Here is a 16,948-nt window from a genome sequence, read left to right on the forward strand (position 1 = left end):
CCATGACAGCTCCATGCCGTGGCTGTGCTGGTCTGGGCTCCATCTTCCTCCCCCTGTGTAGTCATCTCCCACCCAGCCTGGGCAGGAGACGATCTGAGCCCAGTCATCCACACAAGACTCAGGTACAAATTTATCTTTATTCAGTGCTAGACAAGAGCCCCATGGGCTGGAGGTGGCTTCACGGATCTCTTTGGATTGTGGCCTTTGGGTTTCAGACCCTTTCACCCCATGCTGAAGTGCCCTTTCCCCCTCTGCCGCCTCTGTTGCCAGCAGCTCCCCAGGGCTGGAGGAGGAGATGGTTGTATGGGGCAGAGCAGCCCCTTGCCTCACTCTGCCCCTCAGCACCCCCTTTGCTCCCTCCTGCTCACGCCTTGACATCGGTGTCTGCAGGTGTGAAGCTGACGGGCTGGTAGCCCGGCTTGTCATCCTGCTTGCGGTAGTATATCCGTGTCACCACCGCCAAGATGAAGGTTTGTGGGATCAACAGCTGCATGTTCATCTCTGGAAGAGGAGAAGGGTCATTTGAAGCCATCTTCATCCACCATGCCCGTTCCCCACACCCTGCTGTGTGATGGAGGGGCTCAGCCAGGAGCAGGCGATGCTGCACCCCCCTCTCCCGACTTACGCTGTGACCTGGCCTTGGAGGAGAAGGGCGGCGAGCAGGCAATGCTGCCGTTGTTGGCCAGGATGCTGAAGATGGCAGGCTGCAGTGCCGTCAGGAGGAGGAGGACCTGCAATCACCAACTTTCGAGGTGGTGGGGCCACACTGCTGCCAGGCTCCTGTCCTTTACCTTCTTTGCTCTCCCAGCAGCTCCTGCCCCAGCATCTCCCCCTGTGCCCCTTCATCCCGTTCATGCTGGAGGAGCCCCTCACCTAGGGGGGGACTGGGCCGGATGGGGCTTACCTGGAAGCAGGAGAACTTGGCCTTGATGTTCTGCTCGGTCAGGTGCAGCCGGGCCTGCCGGAAGAGGATGCCCAGTGCCCACAGCCCAAAGAGGGTGGAGGCACCGACCACGGTGTTGATCCAGAGTGCCACGCTCTCCGCTGAGATCTGGGGGGGCACAAAGAAAACGTGCCTGGGCTGAAAAAGCTGCTGGGCAAGGCAGGGGCTGGCGGAGGCTCCCTGCCCCTGATGTTACCCTGCCCATCTCTGTGCCCTGGCACTCACATCAGCAGGGTTGTAGTTCCCGTCGGTTGCCAGGACCAGCCCCAGGAAGACGGCAACCACCCTGCAGAAGGCGTACTGGAAAGTCCCCAGCATCAGCAGTTGAAGCTTTCTCCTGGCACAGCGAGAGAGACCAGTAGCACCTTGAGGTCCCCAAGCCCCTGCTCCAGGACTTTTCTTCCACCCCAACAGAAGCAGGGGGTGGAAGCCCTCCCCAGGGGCAGGGGGTTACCCAGGCTCTCCTTCACCTGCTCATGGTCATTCGGGGCAGACAGGGGCAGCAGCAGCAGCAGGGCCCAGTGCTGACCACCATGGGCACGTCCTTCAGGGTGCTGAGCACTGCCTCCTTCCCCCCAAAGCCCTCCACCATGACCAGCATCAGGAGGTAGAAGCAGATGGCAAAGTACCTGAGGAGATGGAAGGCAGGTCAGACCCCATAGGCTCCCCGATGCCCCTGCCTTGGGGCAGGTGATACTCACGCTGTGGTAGCCATCTCCACCACCATCATGGAGCGTGGGATCCACAGTCCGAAGCAGCTGACCACACACACAACCTGGGGGAGACACAAGCTTTGCATGTTGCCACTCTCCCCTCCCATGGGCTGGCACCCCTTGGGTAGCCATGGCTCCCTGGGGTGATGCCACCCCCACGCCTACACCCCAGCTCACCGTCGGGGCCAAGCTGCTCCAGCGGAGGGTCTTCATCTTGATGGGGCAGCGGATCTTGCGGGTCAGGTAGAAAGCCTCTTCCACATAGATGGCAACTGACAGCAGAGTCATGATGGTGGCGAGGCCCATGATGGTGAGTTGGACTGTGTCCAGGTCTGTCGGGGAGGGGTAAGAAGCCAGCTCCATCCCCTCCTGTCCTACCTGGCACCGCCACGGCAGGGAGCTGCCGCCCAACCCACCACTCCACAGGTCTGGGAAGCCCCTTGCCACATCCTCAGCATGTCTGGCCGTGCCAGAACTCCTGTGTCCCGTGTCACCTGCCCCAGTTTGGTTTTCCCTGAGACCCCCTCATCCCCGCAGGCAGGGCAATGGGGTGGGAGGCTGAGACCCCAGCAGACTCCCTCTTGCTGCCTCCTCCTTCCTTGGGGCTGCTCCCTGCCTGCATCTGCTGCAGCCACCCTGCGTCCTTCATCCCTGTCCTGCTCCTGCCAGGCACAAGAGGAGGGTCCCCCCACCCAGTCCCCCCACCTACGCTGCAGCAGCTGCCGGGAGGTGGGCGGCAGGGAGAAGCAGGCTGCCGGCACGCTGAAGTTTGTGATCAGCATCTCCACCAACGGTCGGGGGAACCTTCGGAGAAGAAGGAGAGCACTGTACGGGGCTGGCAAGGACACGGGGACACCCAGCCCCGTGGGGTCCCCTGGCCGCCTCGCCTCAGCCCCAGGCACCTCCTTTTCTTTACAGAGGCAATAACCCAAAATCCTGCTCCAAAAAGGGATTTGCCTGGCTGCGAAGCAGCACAGGGGTCCTCAGCGCCCACCTGGGGTCCTCTGCCAGCTCCATGGTGGGGTCCATCCTGCTCCGCTCCTCCTCAGCTCCGTCCTGGTGGCTGTGGGGCTGCTCAGCACTGCCTGCCTCGGCTCCCCTCGCCGGCCCACGGGGTCAGAGTCCCCAGGGCAGGGACCGCAGGGAGGCTGCCGCGCCTCGTTCCATTTTAACCAGCAGCCTTCGGCACTCCCCTCCCTCTCCTGTCACTGCGGGCGTCCATTGGCGTGCCCCCATGCTGTCCTGGCCCCACCAAGTGCCTCGGCCGCCCGGTTATTGACCCAGGGTGCCCGGGGAGGCGGTTAGCACCCGTGCCAGTGCGTCTGCGCATCCTCAAAGCTGGGGAGCATGGACACCTGTGCTAGGGTGACGCTGCCTACGCACCCCAAGATGGGCTTGTGGTGCTGGGCGTCCCCGTGGTGCCATGCAGGGTCCGGGACCGTGTCCCCCCAGCAGCAGTGGCTGGGTGGGAGGTGATGCTGTGGGGCCGTGGGAAGCCTGCCAGACCCTGCATGGCTCTGCAGGCTGTGTAAGGAGCTTGCAGTGGCTCAGGTCCCAGCAGCCTGGGGCTGAGCCCTGCTGAGATCGGCTCCTGCAACACTAGAGGGCAGGGCTGGCCTAATGCTCAGCACCCTGGCTCAGCACCCCAGCATCTTGGGAGAGAAGCAGAGCCCAGGCTTGGGGAAGGGGACAACAGGCTGGAGGAAGCTGGAGCGTTAGGTGTGGGGAGCAGTGTATTATTGTCCTAGATAGATCCCAGCATGCCCATGGGTCCCAGGGGTGCCCATGGCTCCTGGCATTCTCCCAGCACCCCAAGGAAAATGAGTGCTGGTTTGTACTGGGTCCCCAGGGACCTTCGAGCCCCCACCCTTTGCCCCTCTGGCAGTGGGCTCCCGCTGAAACCAGAGTGGCACCAGCACCCCTGCTGTGGGAGCAGGATGCTGCAGTTGTCATGGGAATGGGATATGGGGGGGGAATGCTGCAGTTGCCATGGGAATGGGATGGGAATGGGATGGGGGGGGTGTAAATGCTGTGGTTACTATAGTAATGGAGTGGGGGGATTTGTTGCACTTCCACTGCTGTGGGAGTGGGATGTTGTCCATCCTGTGAGGCTGGGGCCATACAGCTGCCTAGTCCATCATGGAGCTTCTCATCCCCCTTCATTTCAGCACCCTCACCTACCTGAGCTTGCTGGTCTCCTTCCCGTAAGCCGCCCCATAGCTGTGGGCCAAGCCCCATCCCAGGGACGTGGGGCAGCAGAGCTGCTCTTTCACACCAGCATCCCCCAGACGTTAGAGCCGGGCATCATCTCGAACAGCCTGGATCTGCATCCTCTTCCCCCACCCCACCCAGCTCCAGCAGCCCCTGGGGCTGAGCACCCCAAGGCTCTCTCCCCTCTCTCTGCCTCTCCCACAGCAGCCCCAGGGCCTGACCTTGGCCCCGTCCTCCCCGTACCCCTCCTGCAGGTGCGGCTGCCTGGCTCTGCCAGCTCTGAATGTCACCACGGGCTATGTCATGGCAGTCCTGCTGTCCTGCCTCAGCTACCTGGTGCTTGTCCCCCTGTGGTCCATCACCACAGCGATGATCTGCACGTATCCTTGGCCCGGGGAGGCAGAGCCCTGCCCTGGCACACGTGTACTGCACTGCCCAGGCTGTCCTGTGCAGGAGCCTATTCCCCTGCATGCACATAGCCCTAGGGCCAGCCACCACCCATGGGTGCTCACTGCACAGGGGCACGCAGTGGTCCTCTTGCCCAGCACACCTGTGTCTGTCCCAGGGTTCCCCCAACTTCTCCCCTTATTCCAGCCCCCATCCGCGCTTGGGATGGACAGTTGTGGGGCCACCAGGGTCCATGGCGACCCTTCTCCCCCAGCCACCCTTCTCCACACAGGCTGATACCACTGGCAAAAGCGGCAGGACAGGCAGGAGCCAACAGCAGTGAGCATCCCCTGGCATGGGCAGGACAGGGTGGCCATGCAAGGCTTCAGGCAAGCCCCACCAGCTCAACATCAGCCCCAGACCCCCAGGATGCTCCCAGGCAGAGCAGCACCAGGCATAGGGAGCCCCTTTCCTGCCAAAACCCCCTTCAGCAGAGAAGGAAAACGGAGCACTGAGGTGGGAGCCGTGCACCCACTGGCACAGGGCAGGAGTGGTTTGAAGGCTCGTGGCCCTCTCAGTAACAGGGTGGCTGTTTTGCCCTGAGGAGCAGCAGTGCTGGCAAATCTCCTCATTTGTGCAGTTAGCTTTTTTATTTTAAACAAAACTGTTTGACCATTGAAATCCTGCCCAAAAAAAAGCCAAGCAGACCTGTTGGCGTGCCTGCTTTGCCCACACTGCCGCTTTGTCAGCGTCCCCCAATACTTGGAAAAGCGCTCGAAAAGCAAATATTTGCATGAGTTTTAGACGTTTTTCCACCCGTCTCTAATTCCCCGTGGTTATGGCCGGATGGGCTGACTCCAGCGGAGACGGCAGCCTCCCAGACGACCATCACCAGCTTCCCCAGGACATGGCAGGGAAGGAAAAAATCTTCATTCAAAGCGCTGGTAGGAGCTGGTAGGAGGCCAAAACATGTTCCACCCAGAGCTTGGGGCCACAGTAGACAGCGGGGATGCCAAGGAGTGAGAACCTCACACCCAGCTCAGGCTGTCATCCAGCCGGACAAGCCGACAATAAAGATCTTCACTTCAAGCTTTTGGTGATCCATGGTTGCTGCTGTCCCAGGACACAGAGGGATGGCCCCTGCTCAGCGGGACGGAGCAGCCAGGACGCTCCCTCTCCCAAGGGACATGCCTTGCTCTGCCCAGTCCCTGTGCCAGGCAGGACCAGCGCCCCAAGAGCAATGGGACCCTGTGGCACCCACCTCTTGGGGAAACCACACTCCATGGGCACCTTATCGCAGGGATGCCCATGCTCTGCATAACCATAGATGACCCTGCTACCCTGACCCCAGGAGTTTAGGGGAGAGGCGGCATCCCTACCCTGCCGGCATCCCGGCAGCACCCCATGGAGCCACTGGAAGCAGGAGGGTGGGCGTGACTCAAGAGAAACAAATAAAACATGGAGATCAACCAGACTTGTGAAAGGGACAGGAAAGCCTTTCCCAGGGCACTGGCTCTGTCTGGCCCTCCCCAGCCCATGCAAAGAATCGCCCTGGTGAGGAAACCACCGCTGAGAGTTTGGTGGAAGTGGCTGAGGGGGCCAGATCCTGCTGGCGGTAACGCGAGGCTGCTGCCACCATCTCCCTTCAACCCACAACCACCCAGCACAGCAGCCTCCGCTGAACCTCTGCAAATCCGGCAGCACCGCACTCACCGCCAGGCTGGAGAGGGGTCCCGGACCCCTCGAGCATCCCCCTGCAACGGTCAGCGGGGGGCCATGGCAATGCCCCCAGCCCTGGCCCCAGTGCAGCAGGGATGGGGCTGGCTCCCCTCAGCCCCAGGTCTGGAGCTGCCCCACTGATAGGGACAGCAGGGAGCCCTGCCCGTGGCTGGCCCGCAGATAAGGCCCACATGCACCCCACCGATTGTCCCGGGAGGCAGCTGGTGGGGCGAGAGCCGCCGTTCCTGGGAGATACATCCAGGAGGGACTAGTGAGTGGGGAGGGCTGGGGGGCTACTGCAGGGGTGTGAGACACCAGCCCCCTGCGGGTCCCCTTCTCTGGGCAGGGGAAGGCTCCCTGGCTCCCCATAGAGCACAGCTGGGGTGGGACGAGGTGTGGACCCCTTGGCAGAGCAATAGCCCCCATCAAATCCTCCCCTTCTCAGTGGGGAGCAGTCCCTCTGCCACAGGAAAACACCTCCCAGTGCCCTGCAAACCCAAAAGGCTGCCTAACAGGCTCGCTGCAAGGCAGGGTCAAGGACCCCACTGTGCCTCAGTTTCCCCATCTGTTAAATGGAGCAAGAGCCCTGCTGCAGGAGGACACAGAGGGCTCAGTCTCTCATTGCTCCGATGCCGAGGGAGAGACCTATGCCAGGTGCTATTTATAGACTGAGCTGGCATTTCAGATGGGGACAGGCCAGCCGGCTGCCTCCAGCCTCTGCCTCAATGTCACTGGGAGAAACACCGGCCTTGGAGGGGCTCAGTGGGGTAGGAGTCCTGCTGGCCTCAGCATCCCCTCCTGGGCAGCAAAAATCCCCCTTTTCTCAGCACAGGGGCATATGAATCATTCCCACCAGACACAGCAGCTGAGTCCACTTTGTAGCCCCTGCCCAGCGGTGGGCGATGGGACACCCCAGTGGGGTGGCTGTGAGGCAGCGATGGCAGGGTGAGACTGGAGGTGTGCAGCATGGAGGGTATCACCTCATCACCTCCAGCAAGGGCTGCATCACCCATCCTCCCCGGATGGGAGTGCAAGGGAGAGAAGGGGATTTTTACTAACGTGTTCGGCTTCCTGCCAGCCCCAGCTCTCAGAAACATTGCCCAGCTCTGCTTGCAGGCCCACCTCCGAAACTCATGTCAGCAAAATGCCTCTTCCCAAAACTGCTGGGACTGTTTGACCATATATTTTTTTTTTTTCATGGCAAAGCCATACATAACATATACACATGCATCTACAAATATGTATATGACTTTATATATTATATAGGATCTTACATAGTGTATATAAGTTTTAGTGAGCTGGGATGGGTGTGCCCTCAAGAGTGGAACAAGCTCGTCCTCATAGGCTTGCTTAGCACCCGAGCTGTAGCCTCAATCACACTTCCAAACCAGTGTTCCCGGGGGACTGGCCCTGCTGCTCCTGCACAAGGGTCCCCCCGGCCCCAAAAGTGACAGAAGGGGATGCCCAGGGCAAGGTGCTGCCCTTCGCAATGCCCAGCATCCCGTTACTGTCACTCTGAGGGTCTGTCTCCCAGCTGGAGGAGAGGAGGAGGAGGATGGTGGGGCTTGTCCCTGGTGCGGGAGGAAGGGGAGCCCACCATGAGTGGGAAGAAGCCTGGCAGAAGCTGGATGAAATCCTTCTCCCATCTGGGCCGAGGCCATCGGAGCAGCTTTGATGGTTCCAGCCTTCTCCTCCCTTTTGAACAGACCCTTGCAGATGGAGCACCCGATATCACCCCCATCTTCTGCCCAGCCCTTCTGGCCTCCTTTCTGTTTGCTTTTCCTCCCAGTAGCCCTACGTCCAACAACGCCAAGCTCGGCTGGAGCAGAAGCAACCAAGCGATAGGGCTCGCTGTGGTTAGGACTTTGTCTCCTTCAAAGGGGACAAACAAACAGCTGCTGGTCCCCAACTCAGCTGGGGGGATCCTGCGGAAATACCACAGTGAACATTCTTGGGGGCTGCTTCCTCCCCACTCCAAGGCTTCAGAGGCTAAGAAGCATTTTGCTGCCGTAAGGCAATGAATGTCTGCATTTCCAGCAGGCATCCCGGTCAAATGCTGCTGCTTTCTTAGAGCTACCACTAACCTCTGAATGAAAAGGCACCAGAGTGGCTTTTTTCTGCCATGGCCACCTAAAATATTGCACCCTGATGGCTGAGCAGGGGCCCAGCCCTGCTGTGTACGCATCCCAAAGTACACCTGCCAAAACAGAGGAGGACAGGCAAGGTTGTGCCTCTGCATAGCCCTCCATGGACATTTGCCTTTGGCACCCTGTCCCTTGGTAGGGGACATGGGAGGACGGTCCTGCCCGGGGCAGGAGGCTGTTGCAGGGCAGACCAGCAATTTGGCTGAGGCATGGGGTTGCTTATCTGTTTTTCCAAGAGCTGGGAGAGTCACAGACCTTCTCCAGGCACACACCTCTGGGGAGATTTGCCCTTGAGGCACTGACCTGCCTCATATGCCTCAGGGAAAATGATACCCTGGGCTCACTTTTAAATCAACTGTGCTTGCTGCCTGCCTGTGCCTGGGGGCAGGGGCTGGCTGCAAATTGCAGCCCGCAGGTTTCAGCTCAGCCCCTGGGATCCCGCAACAGCCCAAGCGAAAGGCATGAGCCCCCCAGGACCGTGCCAGGCACCTGGGTGCCAAAAGCATCCCGAGCCCTCTGGCTGCCAGAGCCGGACCGAGCTCTCCCGGTTTAAGCACTACATCTCACCCTCCGCTCTGTAAATAAACCTACAAGGCACATGGCATTGCCTGGGCACCCACGGCACAAAGGTGACAGGCAGGCAGCCACTGGCAGGTGTTGCAGCCGCTGCCAGCACAGAAAAGGGGCAATTAGCAGGTAGGGAGAAAGCTCCTGCTCTCCCCACTCAGCCTGGCTGCACTAATCCCACCCCAATTAAAGCCTCCTCTTTGCTTTCAGATATTGCTGTGAGAAATGAATCCACCCTAAAAAAGGCATTTCCAGCAGGCAGACAAGACAAAGCCAAATCTCAGGTTGCAAAAGTCTCTGGCACCTGCCTGGGAGCATTTAATTTCCCTGACAATGGCTTCAAGAGCAGAAAAGCCACTGAGGCCAGGAGAACCCTGCAATCAAAAACCCACAGAGGCGGCACTGGCTTAGCCTGCTGCTCCTGGGCGCCTGGGGCCAGCACCTCCAGGTTTTAACCATATTCCAAGAGCAGAACCATCATCCAGCCCTCTTGGGGACACTTTTTCCCTGCAGAGCCTGCAATGCTGCACCAGGTGCTGGCTGCTTTTTTATGTTGTTGTTTTTCTTTTTGTCCTTTGGGCTGCTCTTTTGCCAATAAATGCACCTTATAAAAACACAAAGCAGTGGCAGAGGGTGGTTTCCACCAAGCAGGCTCAGGCTGTACTTTATCAGAAGGCAGCAGCACGTGCACACATTGCAGAGCAAATCAGAGGCAAAACTTTCCCGGGTTTTCCAGCCCCTTCCCAAGTCCTTTTGGGAGCACAGGAGTGAGCAGAGAGGGACTCTTGCAGGACTGATCCTGCTAGAGAGGTACAGCAGGACCCCGTAGGGTAGGCACACGTCCAGCGTACAAAGTACTCTCCCCTCATCATATCTTCATGTCCTTTCATGTCTCCATCCAGACATCACTCAGAGCTCGGCTTTCCACAGCTGTGGGTAACAGTCACTTCCCTTCTTGCTACCTGGGCTTCCCAACTGAAACAACACAAATTATAGATAGCATCCTTGGCTGTCCAAGATTCAAACCACCAAGTCTGGAAGGAAAAAACCCACCCCTGTGGCCAAAAACCCCCAGCTGTGGCAATTGCTGATTCAAGAAAAGCGCTTGGGAAACTGCACACAAAGCACTTTGCAAAAATGACCTGAAATGCCAGCCCGGAGGTGCACTGAAGGAGGAAAGAGAAGGGCTGTGTGCTGCGCTCCAGATACAGATCAGCGAGGGCCAAAACAAAGCAGGACTGAGGGAACTCGTGACAAACCCATGATCTGGAGGCAGAGACCCTCAGGGCTGTGTCCCAGCTCCTGCGTCACTCCGCTCCCCACTGCCGTCTTTTCCCTTTCCGCTTCCCACTGCTCAAACCCTCTGCTCCTTGTGCCGACACGGTGCCGCGGCCAGGTCCATGGGTAGCCATCAAACACACAGGCTTTTTCAGCAGTGCAGAGTGAGATGGACCTTTGATGTGGCTCAGGGCAGCTGCGCTGCGTCCCCCTGCTTTTCAAAGGCCCGTCCTTGGCTATTGTGCTCACATCCTGAGCTTGTTTGTACACCCGTCCAGGCCCCCAGCCCCGCAGCCCCCCTGCCGCAGCGACAGCCGCCCTGACCACCAGATAAAAGCAGCCAGGCTGACCGGGCAGAGCTGCTATCAGAGCAATGACAAGCAGCACAGTCCCGCGGTGCAGCCGCCGAGATAGTGGGAGCTTTGCCGGGCTGACCCAGCACCACTAAAGGCTCCAGGTCAACAGCAGCTCCTGCTATATCTCCACCAGCCCCAGCTGCCTGAGCACTTCGTCTGTTGGTAGGAGCAGTATCAGCCCCGTGCACGCCAAGGATTTGTCCTCGTGCTGCTGCTCTCCTCCTCGGCTGCACCTGGGGAGAGCCAGCATCTTGCCAAAAGTTGTAACTGTCAGGCAGGAAGCAACGCTGAAGGCTTGCTCTTTGCTAATCACCTCATCTCCCTGCATCCTCTGAGCAGGGATAAAGCACAGATAACCACTCGCCCTCCTCCCTGTAGGCAGGCTCAGGTCATGCAAGGAGCACAGAGGGGTCCCCAGGACTTTGGGGATTGAAATCCCAGTAAAACCCAGCCTTTGCAAGCAAGGAAGCCCTGTTAAAAGAGACAGCCTGTTTCAACCCCACTGGGGCAGTGTCCAAGCATGAGCATCTCTGCTGGGCCTCTATGCCAGTCCCTGGCGAGCAGAGCAGCAGTAACGAGCACCATCACATCCACTTCCCTCCTTGTGTGGTGGGAGAGACAAGGAAATGAGCCTCCTCACTGCAGGGAGGCAAAAAAAAAAAAACCCCAGAGGTCTCTGAGGGGGGTCCATGGGATACCCCAGGCCTGCACGTTCATAGGAACAAAGGACTGCCTGCCCTTGGCCCCACGCCTCTCCCCCAGGTGCTCAGTGCTTTCTGGTTCCTCTCCAGCTGTCAGGCGGGAGCACCGGACCAGCTGCAGACAATGCGGAGAGCCAGGCCAGACCCAGGTGCTTCCCCGGGAAGGATGCAAAGATGGGTGTTATTTTGAAGGGAAGACGGAGCTGCGGCCAGCTCTTGGCATTACCTGTCGTGTTTCCACTCCCTCAGGCACCTTTTCCTGGCTGTGTGTGGCCCACCCCTTGCCTCCTCCACCCCTTTGCTACAGGACAAGGGACAGCAGATCCTCTCCCAGAAGTTGGCGCCTGCTGGTCTTCCCTCCTTCCTCAGGCTGCACTGCAGCTCATGCCAGGACTGTGGCCAAAGAACCTGAGCTCCCAACGGCTTTTCCTGCAAGGGTCTGATCGAACAACCTCACCTCTCTTTCAGTCAGGGCAATTGAGAAATACAGCAGCAAAGTCCAAAAACACAAGGTCTTCTAGAGGATGGGGCTACACATGGTGTTGTGCAATTCTTGCATATCGCACTGCTGGCTGGGGGAGACAGGAGCAGAGAGGGCAGGCTATCCTGGGAGCTGCACCTGCCAGTCCTGGCATGGAGCATGGTTGCAGCATGATTTCGAGGTTGCAAAAACCTGGATTTCCCATCTCCTTCTGGGACCTATAATAGCTGATTGCACCCCAGTGCAGCCCACAAGTTAAGCAGGGAGCACAGCCAATGCATCGCTCAAATCTGCTCCCAGGAAGGCGGGAGCTGGTACTGCCACTTCTCCAAGTGGCTGACGTGCAGGGCAGAAGATCAAAGTCTTTCTTTTGTCCCTGGGTGTCTGTTGTCTGCCTGGCCCTGCACCCTGGGGTGCCCGGGGTGCCTCACAGCCTCTGTTTTGCAGAGTGCACAGCCCACAGGAGCTCTTTGACTACCTCTCATTCCATGGACCATCACATCTCCCACAACCCTTGGCCTCAGCCCAGCAGCGTGCGCTCGGCTGCAGCATCTCCAACTTGGCACCATGCTCCAGCACTTGGTTCTTGGCTTTTCCATCCCTTCCAGTTTGAAGAGCCATGTTAGTCCAGTATTTCTTGCCATAAAAGTGCTCAAGTCACCTCCCAATGTTGTTTTTGATAAGCTGCTCACAAAGCACAGGGCATCCTTTACAAACTGTTTATCTCTGTGGCTCTTGTTTTCCCTCTGCTTTTTAACTGCCTTCCCAAAACGTGGGTAGGACAGATGGTCACACGAGGGTCAGCCATGCTACAAAACTGAAGTGAAAACATATTTTTCTTTCCACATTTTGGTCTCGTGTTTCAGCACTAACCCTGCAGCACAGGTTCATATCACAGGGTACTGCACAAAGGAATCAGGAGTCATTTGAGTCAGAGTCAGAGGACTCACAAGACCCTGAGGAGCAGAGAGGAAACAGGGAAAAACATCTCCTAAAACAGCACAGCCAAGCCACAATGAGGAGGAATGCCCTGATGGAAGCTAGTCTACAGCAAGGTGTCAGGACAAGCACGGAGGCTCCTGCACTGAACTGCAGGCAGGAGCTGGGCCAGGCAGGGAGCAGAGAGGGCAGAAGCAAGCAGGAGCTTGATGCAAGCTGCAGATACCTATGGCACGGCGCAGCAGGACTCAAACAACAGTCTGCTGCAGCCAGAGTTTAAACACTCCTGGTCGTTGGGAACCAGACAGAGGTTTCCAGGTGGATGGTGATGGCTCTTGATTTTTACGGGCCTGAACTGTGCTAAAATCATGCACACAGAGACCATGCATCTTGCTGAGATGAGAAGTCAGCAGTCACCCATCAATCCTACATCCCCATCCCCAGCTTTGGCCATTTCCCAGCTTTGGCTATCTCTGCTCTCTGCAAAAATTTTTGGCCAAGCTGGGCAGCCTGAGCACCTAGGCTCAGCATCACCTGCAGTACAGACACCACTTTGCAAGCAACACAAGTGCCAGGCCCAAGGGAGGTGGCTCCAGCTGCTGACGGCTGATAGCCAGATGACTCCCGCTCCCCGCTTGCACCCAACACAAGGTAAAGGGTGCTCAGCTGATCTCAGGTACCACATTGCATTTGAAAAACCCTCATTTTAAGGTATTTCACTGCCAATGTTGGCTGCAAAAATACCTGAATTTCTAGAATGTCAGCTTTCTTCTCTTTTTCCTGGCAGATATAGAAATGGGGAACTGCTCAGCACGTGGTCAAACATATTGTGAGAGGGAACAGAAAACACCTGCAGCGAGTATCTGTCAGGGCAGGTCAGGGCTGGCACAGCGGGGCACACAGCACCTCCTCTGCTAGCTGGAAGGGAGGCACAGTGAAGGGAGGCCACGGGGAGAAATAAATGAAGACTGCCCCATTCCTGGCCTGCATTTTGGCGTTGCCCCCGGGAACCTCCTGAGTCTGAGCTCTGCTGAAGGTGTACCTCCTCCACTGGGACCTCGGTGCAGAAACACTGCTCTGCTCAGCAGAGGGTGAGCCCAGGAGGAACGTAACAAACAGGGCATGGCTGGGACTATTTTCCCCAGGCTATACTTTCCTGAGCAGCAGGCTGCATTCAGACTGTTGCGCTCGGAAATGATTGGGGGATCCAGCATGCAGGACTGATCTAATCCCTTTCTGAACCCTCTCACACCTTCAGCTCCCACCGAGGCACCCAGCAGCACCGTGTCCCACAGGGCAGCTGCACGCTGCGTGACAGCAGTGTGTCCCCCCATGACTAGCACCACCATGGCCAGGGCTGCCTGAGACAAAGTGCAGGAGCTGGTGGAGAAGTCAGGAGACCTCATGGAAGGAGAGCTTTATTCTGCTCTCAAGGAGGAAGGGGCTCCTGAATCGGTTTCCAGTACAAACTTTAGTGGGGAAATGCACTTTCATGAGCTTATAGAACACACAAAAGATGGGATCTGGCTAGTACAGGTCATAGCAAATGACAAAAGCCCACCAGTGGGTAAAGTCCACTGGGAGAAAATGGCGAAGAAAGTGTCAAGATTCGGCATACGTACTGGCACTTTTAACTGTTCCAGTGGAGCCTGGCTCAAACCTTCTCAGACAAACGGAGCTGGCGGGTCCACCAGCACGTCTTGCCTGGGAGCCCCTTTACAGGAGGCTCGTCTGCGGACAGCCACATTGAGTCTCAGATCTAGTTAATCCCCCCCTTTATCAGTGCAGGAATGTATTGCTTTTCACAAAACATAATCCTCTTTGCAATCATGTGCTCTGCCTAACTACAAACTTTCTGCTCCTGTCCTTTCCCAGGAGAGGATTTTAGGCAATAATCCAGGCCTACCGGTTTATTTCTTTAACGAGCAAGGGACAAATGAACACAGCATTGCAGAACACGAGCACACCCAAACCTTGAAGATTCCCCAGTTCTGGCATACCTTTGAGGGGATGCTCTGAGCTGAAGGACCGAGGCTGGAAGCGGTGACCTCCACTTGCACTGGAGCCCAGACAGACAAGGCAGAGGCGGCTGCAGCCGCAGCCAGGGCCCACTCATGACCGTGAGTAATTCTGGAGACAGCAAACATCAACAGGTACTCGAGGAGGGTGAGATGTTCTGCAGGGTCCATGCAGCTGGCGTCTTTATGAGATTAGCCATCAGCTGAAAGGAAGCAGAGCAAATATCACATTCCCCTGGTAGTCTTGGGGAAGCCATGGCAGAGAGAGCCCCTGGCAGCGGGAGTTCCCTTCACAGCCCCAGCTACTGCCTGGCCAAGTGGAGAGCCTTAACCCAGCATCACACTGACAACTGGAGACAGACTTGCCGAGAGCACGGGTGGCTCACAGGTTCCCTAAACACCCCCCAGTATATTATTCATCACTTTGACCCTAAACTCACTGAGCTGCTTCCTCACCCATTGCTTCCCCTTATGAAGCATACTGAAAGAAGATGCATGCTAGAACTTCACCACATGACCAATATGTTCTACTTCTCCTTCAAGTTCTTAGAAGCAAAACAGGGAACCTCACTGCTCTGCGCCTGCTGGCTTTTAGAGACCAGTCTCTGGACACCGAGGAGCTCCCACCATAGCATAGGGTCACTCTGCTTGCCCCAGGGAGAGAGCTGGGATGAGAACCAGTTAATTCAGAGCTGGAGCGATCCCATAGTGAGCAACATGGATGCTTTTGCCTGCATAGCCTGAGTGGCCACAGAAACTGCCCTGTGGGCCACAAGCAGCCCATGCCCTGACATGTGCTGTCCATGCTTCTTGTGTTTATGCACTGCTGGGCTGGCTGTCATAAAGGCCTGCCATGCTTCTCATCATGCAAATAAAATAGCAATCTCAAGTAGCACAACATGAAGGAAAGGCACCCTGGGTGCCTCTGCTCATTCAGATCTAAAAAGGCAGCCCTGAGCACGCATGACTTGCTGAGACCTGAAGGTGCTGAGCACTTCCCAAGCCAGAGCAAGTCCTGCATCTGGTTTGGACCACCCAACGGGGAAATTGTTTTCCTGCCCTCTTCCCTCAAAATGCTGAGAGTGTGGGAATGACAAATCTGTGACCTGCCCCTTCTTGTGGCCGACACATACTGTGGTAAAAGCATACCAGTCTCACGAAGAGGCGTTAAACTCGCCTCCCTGCAGGGCCGGCGGCTGACCAGCTTCCAGCCCTTCCCGCAGGGGAAGCTGGAACTTACATGCCGCTCTGCAAGCGGCTCCTCCACCACCCGGAGGGCATCCGAAGGCGATTTAAAATGAATGCGGCTTCCATATATTCCTTGCCCACAGTGGGGGCTGCTCAGGCAGGGCACCAGCAACCGACCAACATGCAAAGCCAGCGGAAGGAGGTTCCCCTCAGGACGCCAAAGCCGCCTCCCCCCCGCCCCAGGCAGGGCCCGCCATTGCAGCCCCGGGCCCAAGCCCTTCAGCCAGGCTCTGTGGGCACCGCGCACAGGCTACAGCGCTGTACCCGCACGGGTACGTGTGAAGACGGTCACCCAGGGAGGTGCCGCAGCAGCCTGTGGTGACCGCCTGAGGGAACCGTGGCTGCGTGGCTGGTGTCACCAGCACAGTTTTCGGTTTTTTGGCAATGGGGTGGCCTACACGGCACCAGGTTTGATGAACTCTGATGGGATTCACCTCTCTCAAAGGACAAAAAGGTTCTTTGCCCAGGAGCTAGCAGAGCTCATCGACAGAGCTTTAAACTAGGCTCAAAGGGGGAGGGGGATAATATCAGGCTTGCCTGAAACAAGTTGTGGGATGACATGCTTAGGTTGGAGGGATGAGGTGCCGGCAAGGACCCTCAGACTGTTGCTCAGAGATGTGCTGGACACACTGCAGCATGATTGAAGGCAAGAGGAGATGAGCCAGGGGCTCCTGAGGCAATAGGAACCAGCAGGGAAACACTGGTGAAGTACCTCAAAGGAATTCCGGCCACTCCAGCCAGTCAGTCGGCCTCATTGGGCCCAGCTGAAATGCCTCTGTGCAAACGCACACACATAGCATGGGGAATAAACAAGAGGAGTTGGAGATGTGCACACGCCTGCAGGGCTATGACCTTATTGGCATTGTGGAGATGTGGTGGGATGGCTCCTATGACTGTGTCATTGATGGATGGACCACTCAGTGGATAAGGAATTGACTGGATGGTCGCACTCAAAGAGTTGTGGTCAATGGCTCGATGTCCAAGTGGAGAACAGTGACAAGTGGCTTTCCTCAAGGGTCAGTACTGGGACCGGCACTGTTTAACATCTTTGTCGGCGACATGGACAGCGGGATCGAGTGCACCCTCAGCAAGTTTGCCAATGACACCAAACTGTGTGGTGCGGTTGACATGCTGGAGGGAAGGGATGCCATCCAGAGGGACCTTGACAGGCTCGAGAGGTGGGCCTGTGCAAACCTCAAGAAGCTCAACAAGGCCAAGTGCAAGGTCCTGCACATGGGTTGTT

At 57.4% G+C, this 16,948-nt stretch overlaps 1 protein-coding gene across 3 annotated transcripts; it reads right to left on the bottom strand.

Annotated features, from left to right (window-relative positions):
* Window positions 1–118: 118 nt before the first annotated feature.
* On the bottom strand, window positions 119–14,808 carry SLC51A (solute carrier family 51 subunit alpha). Of its 3 annotated transcripts, none has more exons than XM_054835921.1 (9): window positions 14,440–14,808; window positions 2,366–2,460; window positions 1,834–1,988; window positions 1,645–1,718; window positions 1,414–1,572; window positions 1,169–1,280; window positions 905–1,051; window positions 626–731; window positions 119–501 (listed from the first exon to the last, which is right to left on the bottom strand). In XM_054835921.1, the coding sequence occupies exons 1-9, from the start codon at window positions 14,553–14,555 to the stop codon at window positions 365–367; spliced, it is 1,101 nt and encodes a 366-aa protein (XP_054691896.1). In that variant the 5' UTR covers window positions 14,556–14,808; the 3' UTR covers window positions 119–364. The 3 variants fall into 3 exon arrangements, with proteins under 3 accessions (XP_054691896.1, XP_054691897.1, XP_054691898.1); XM_054835922.1 differs by lacking the exon at window positions 14,440–14,808 and adding an exon at window positions 2,651–3,609; XM_054835923.1 differs by lacking the exon at window positions 2,366–2,460 and having other exon boundaries at window positions 14,440–14,577.
* Window positions 14,809–16,948: the final 2,140 nt, after the last annotated feature.

Source organism: Grus americana, chromosome 9 (genome assembly GCF_028858705.1).
Source record: "Grus americana isolate bGruAme1 chromosome 9, bGruAme1.mat, whole genome shotgun sequence".
Classification (NCBI taxonomy): domain Eukaryota; kingdom Metazoa; phylum Chordata; class Aves; order Gruiformes; family Gruidae; genus Grus; species Grus americana.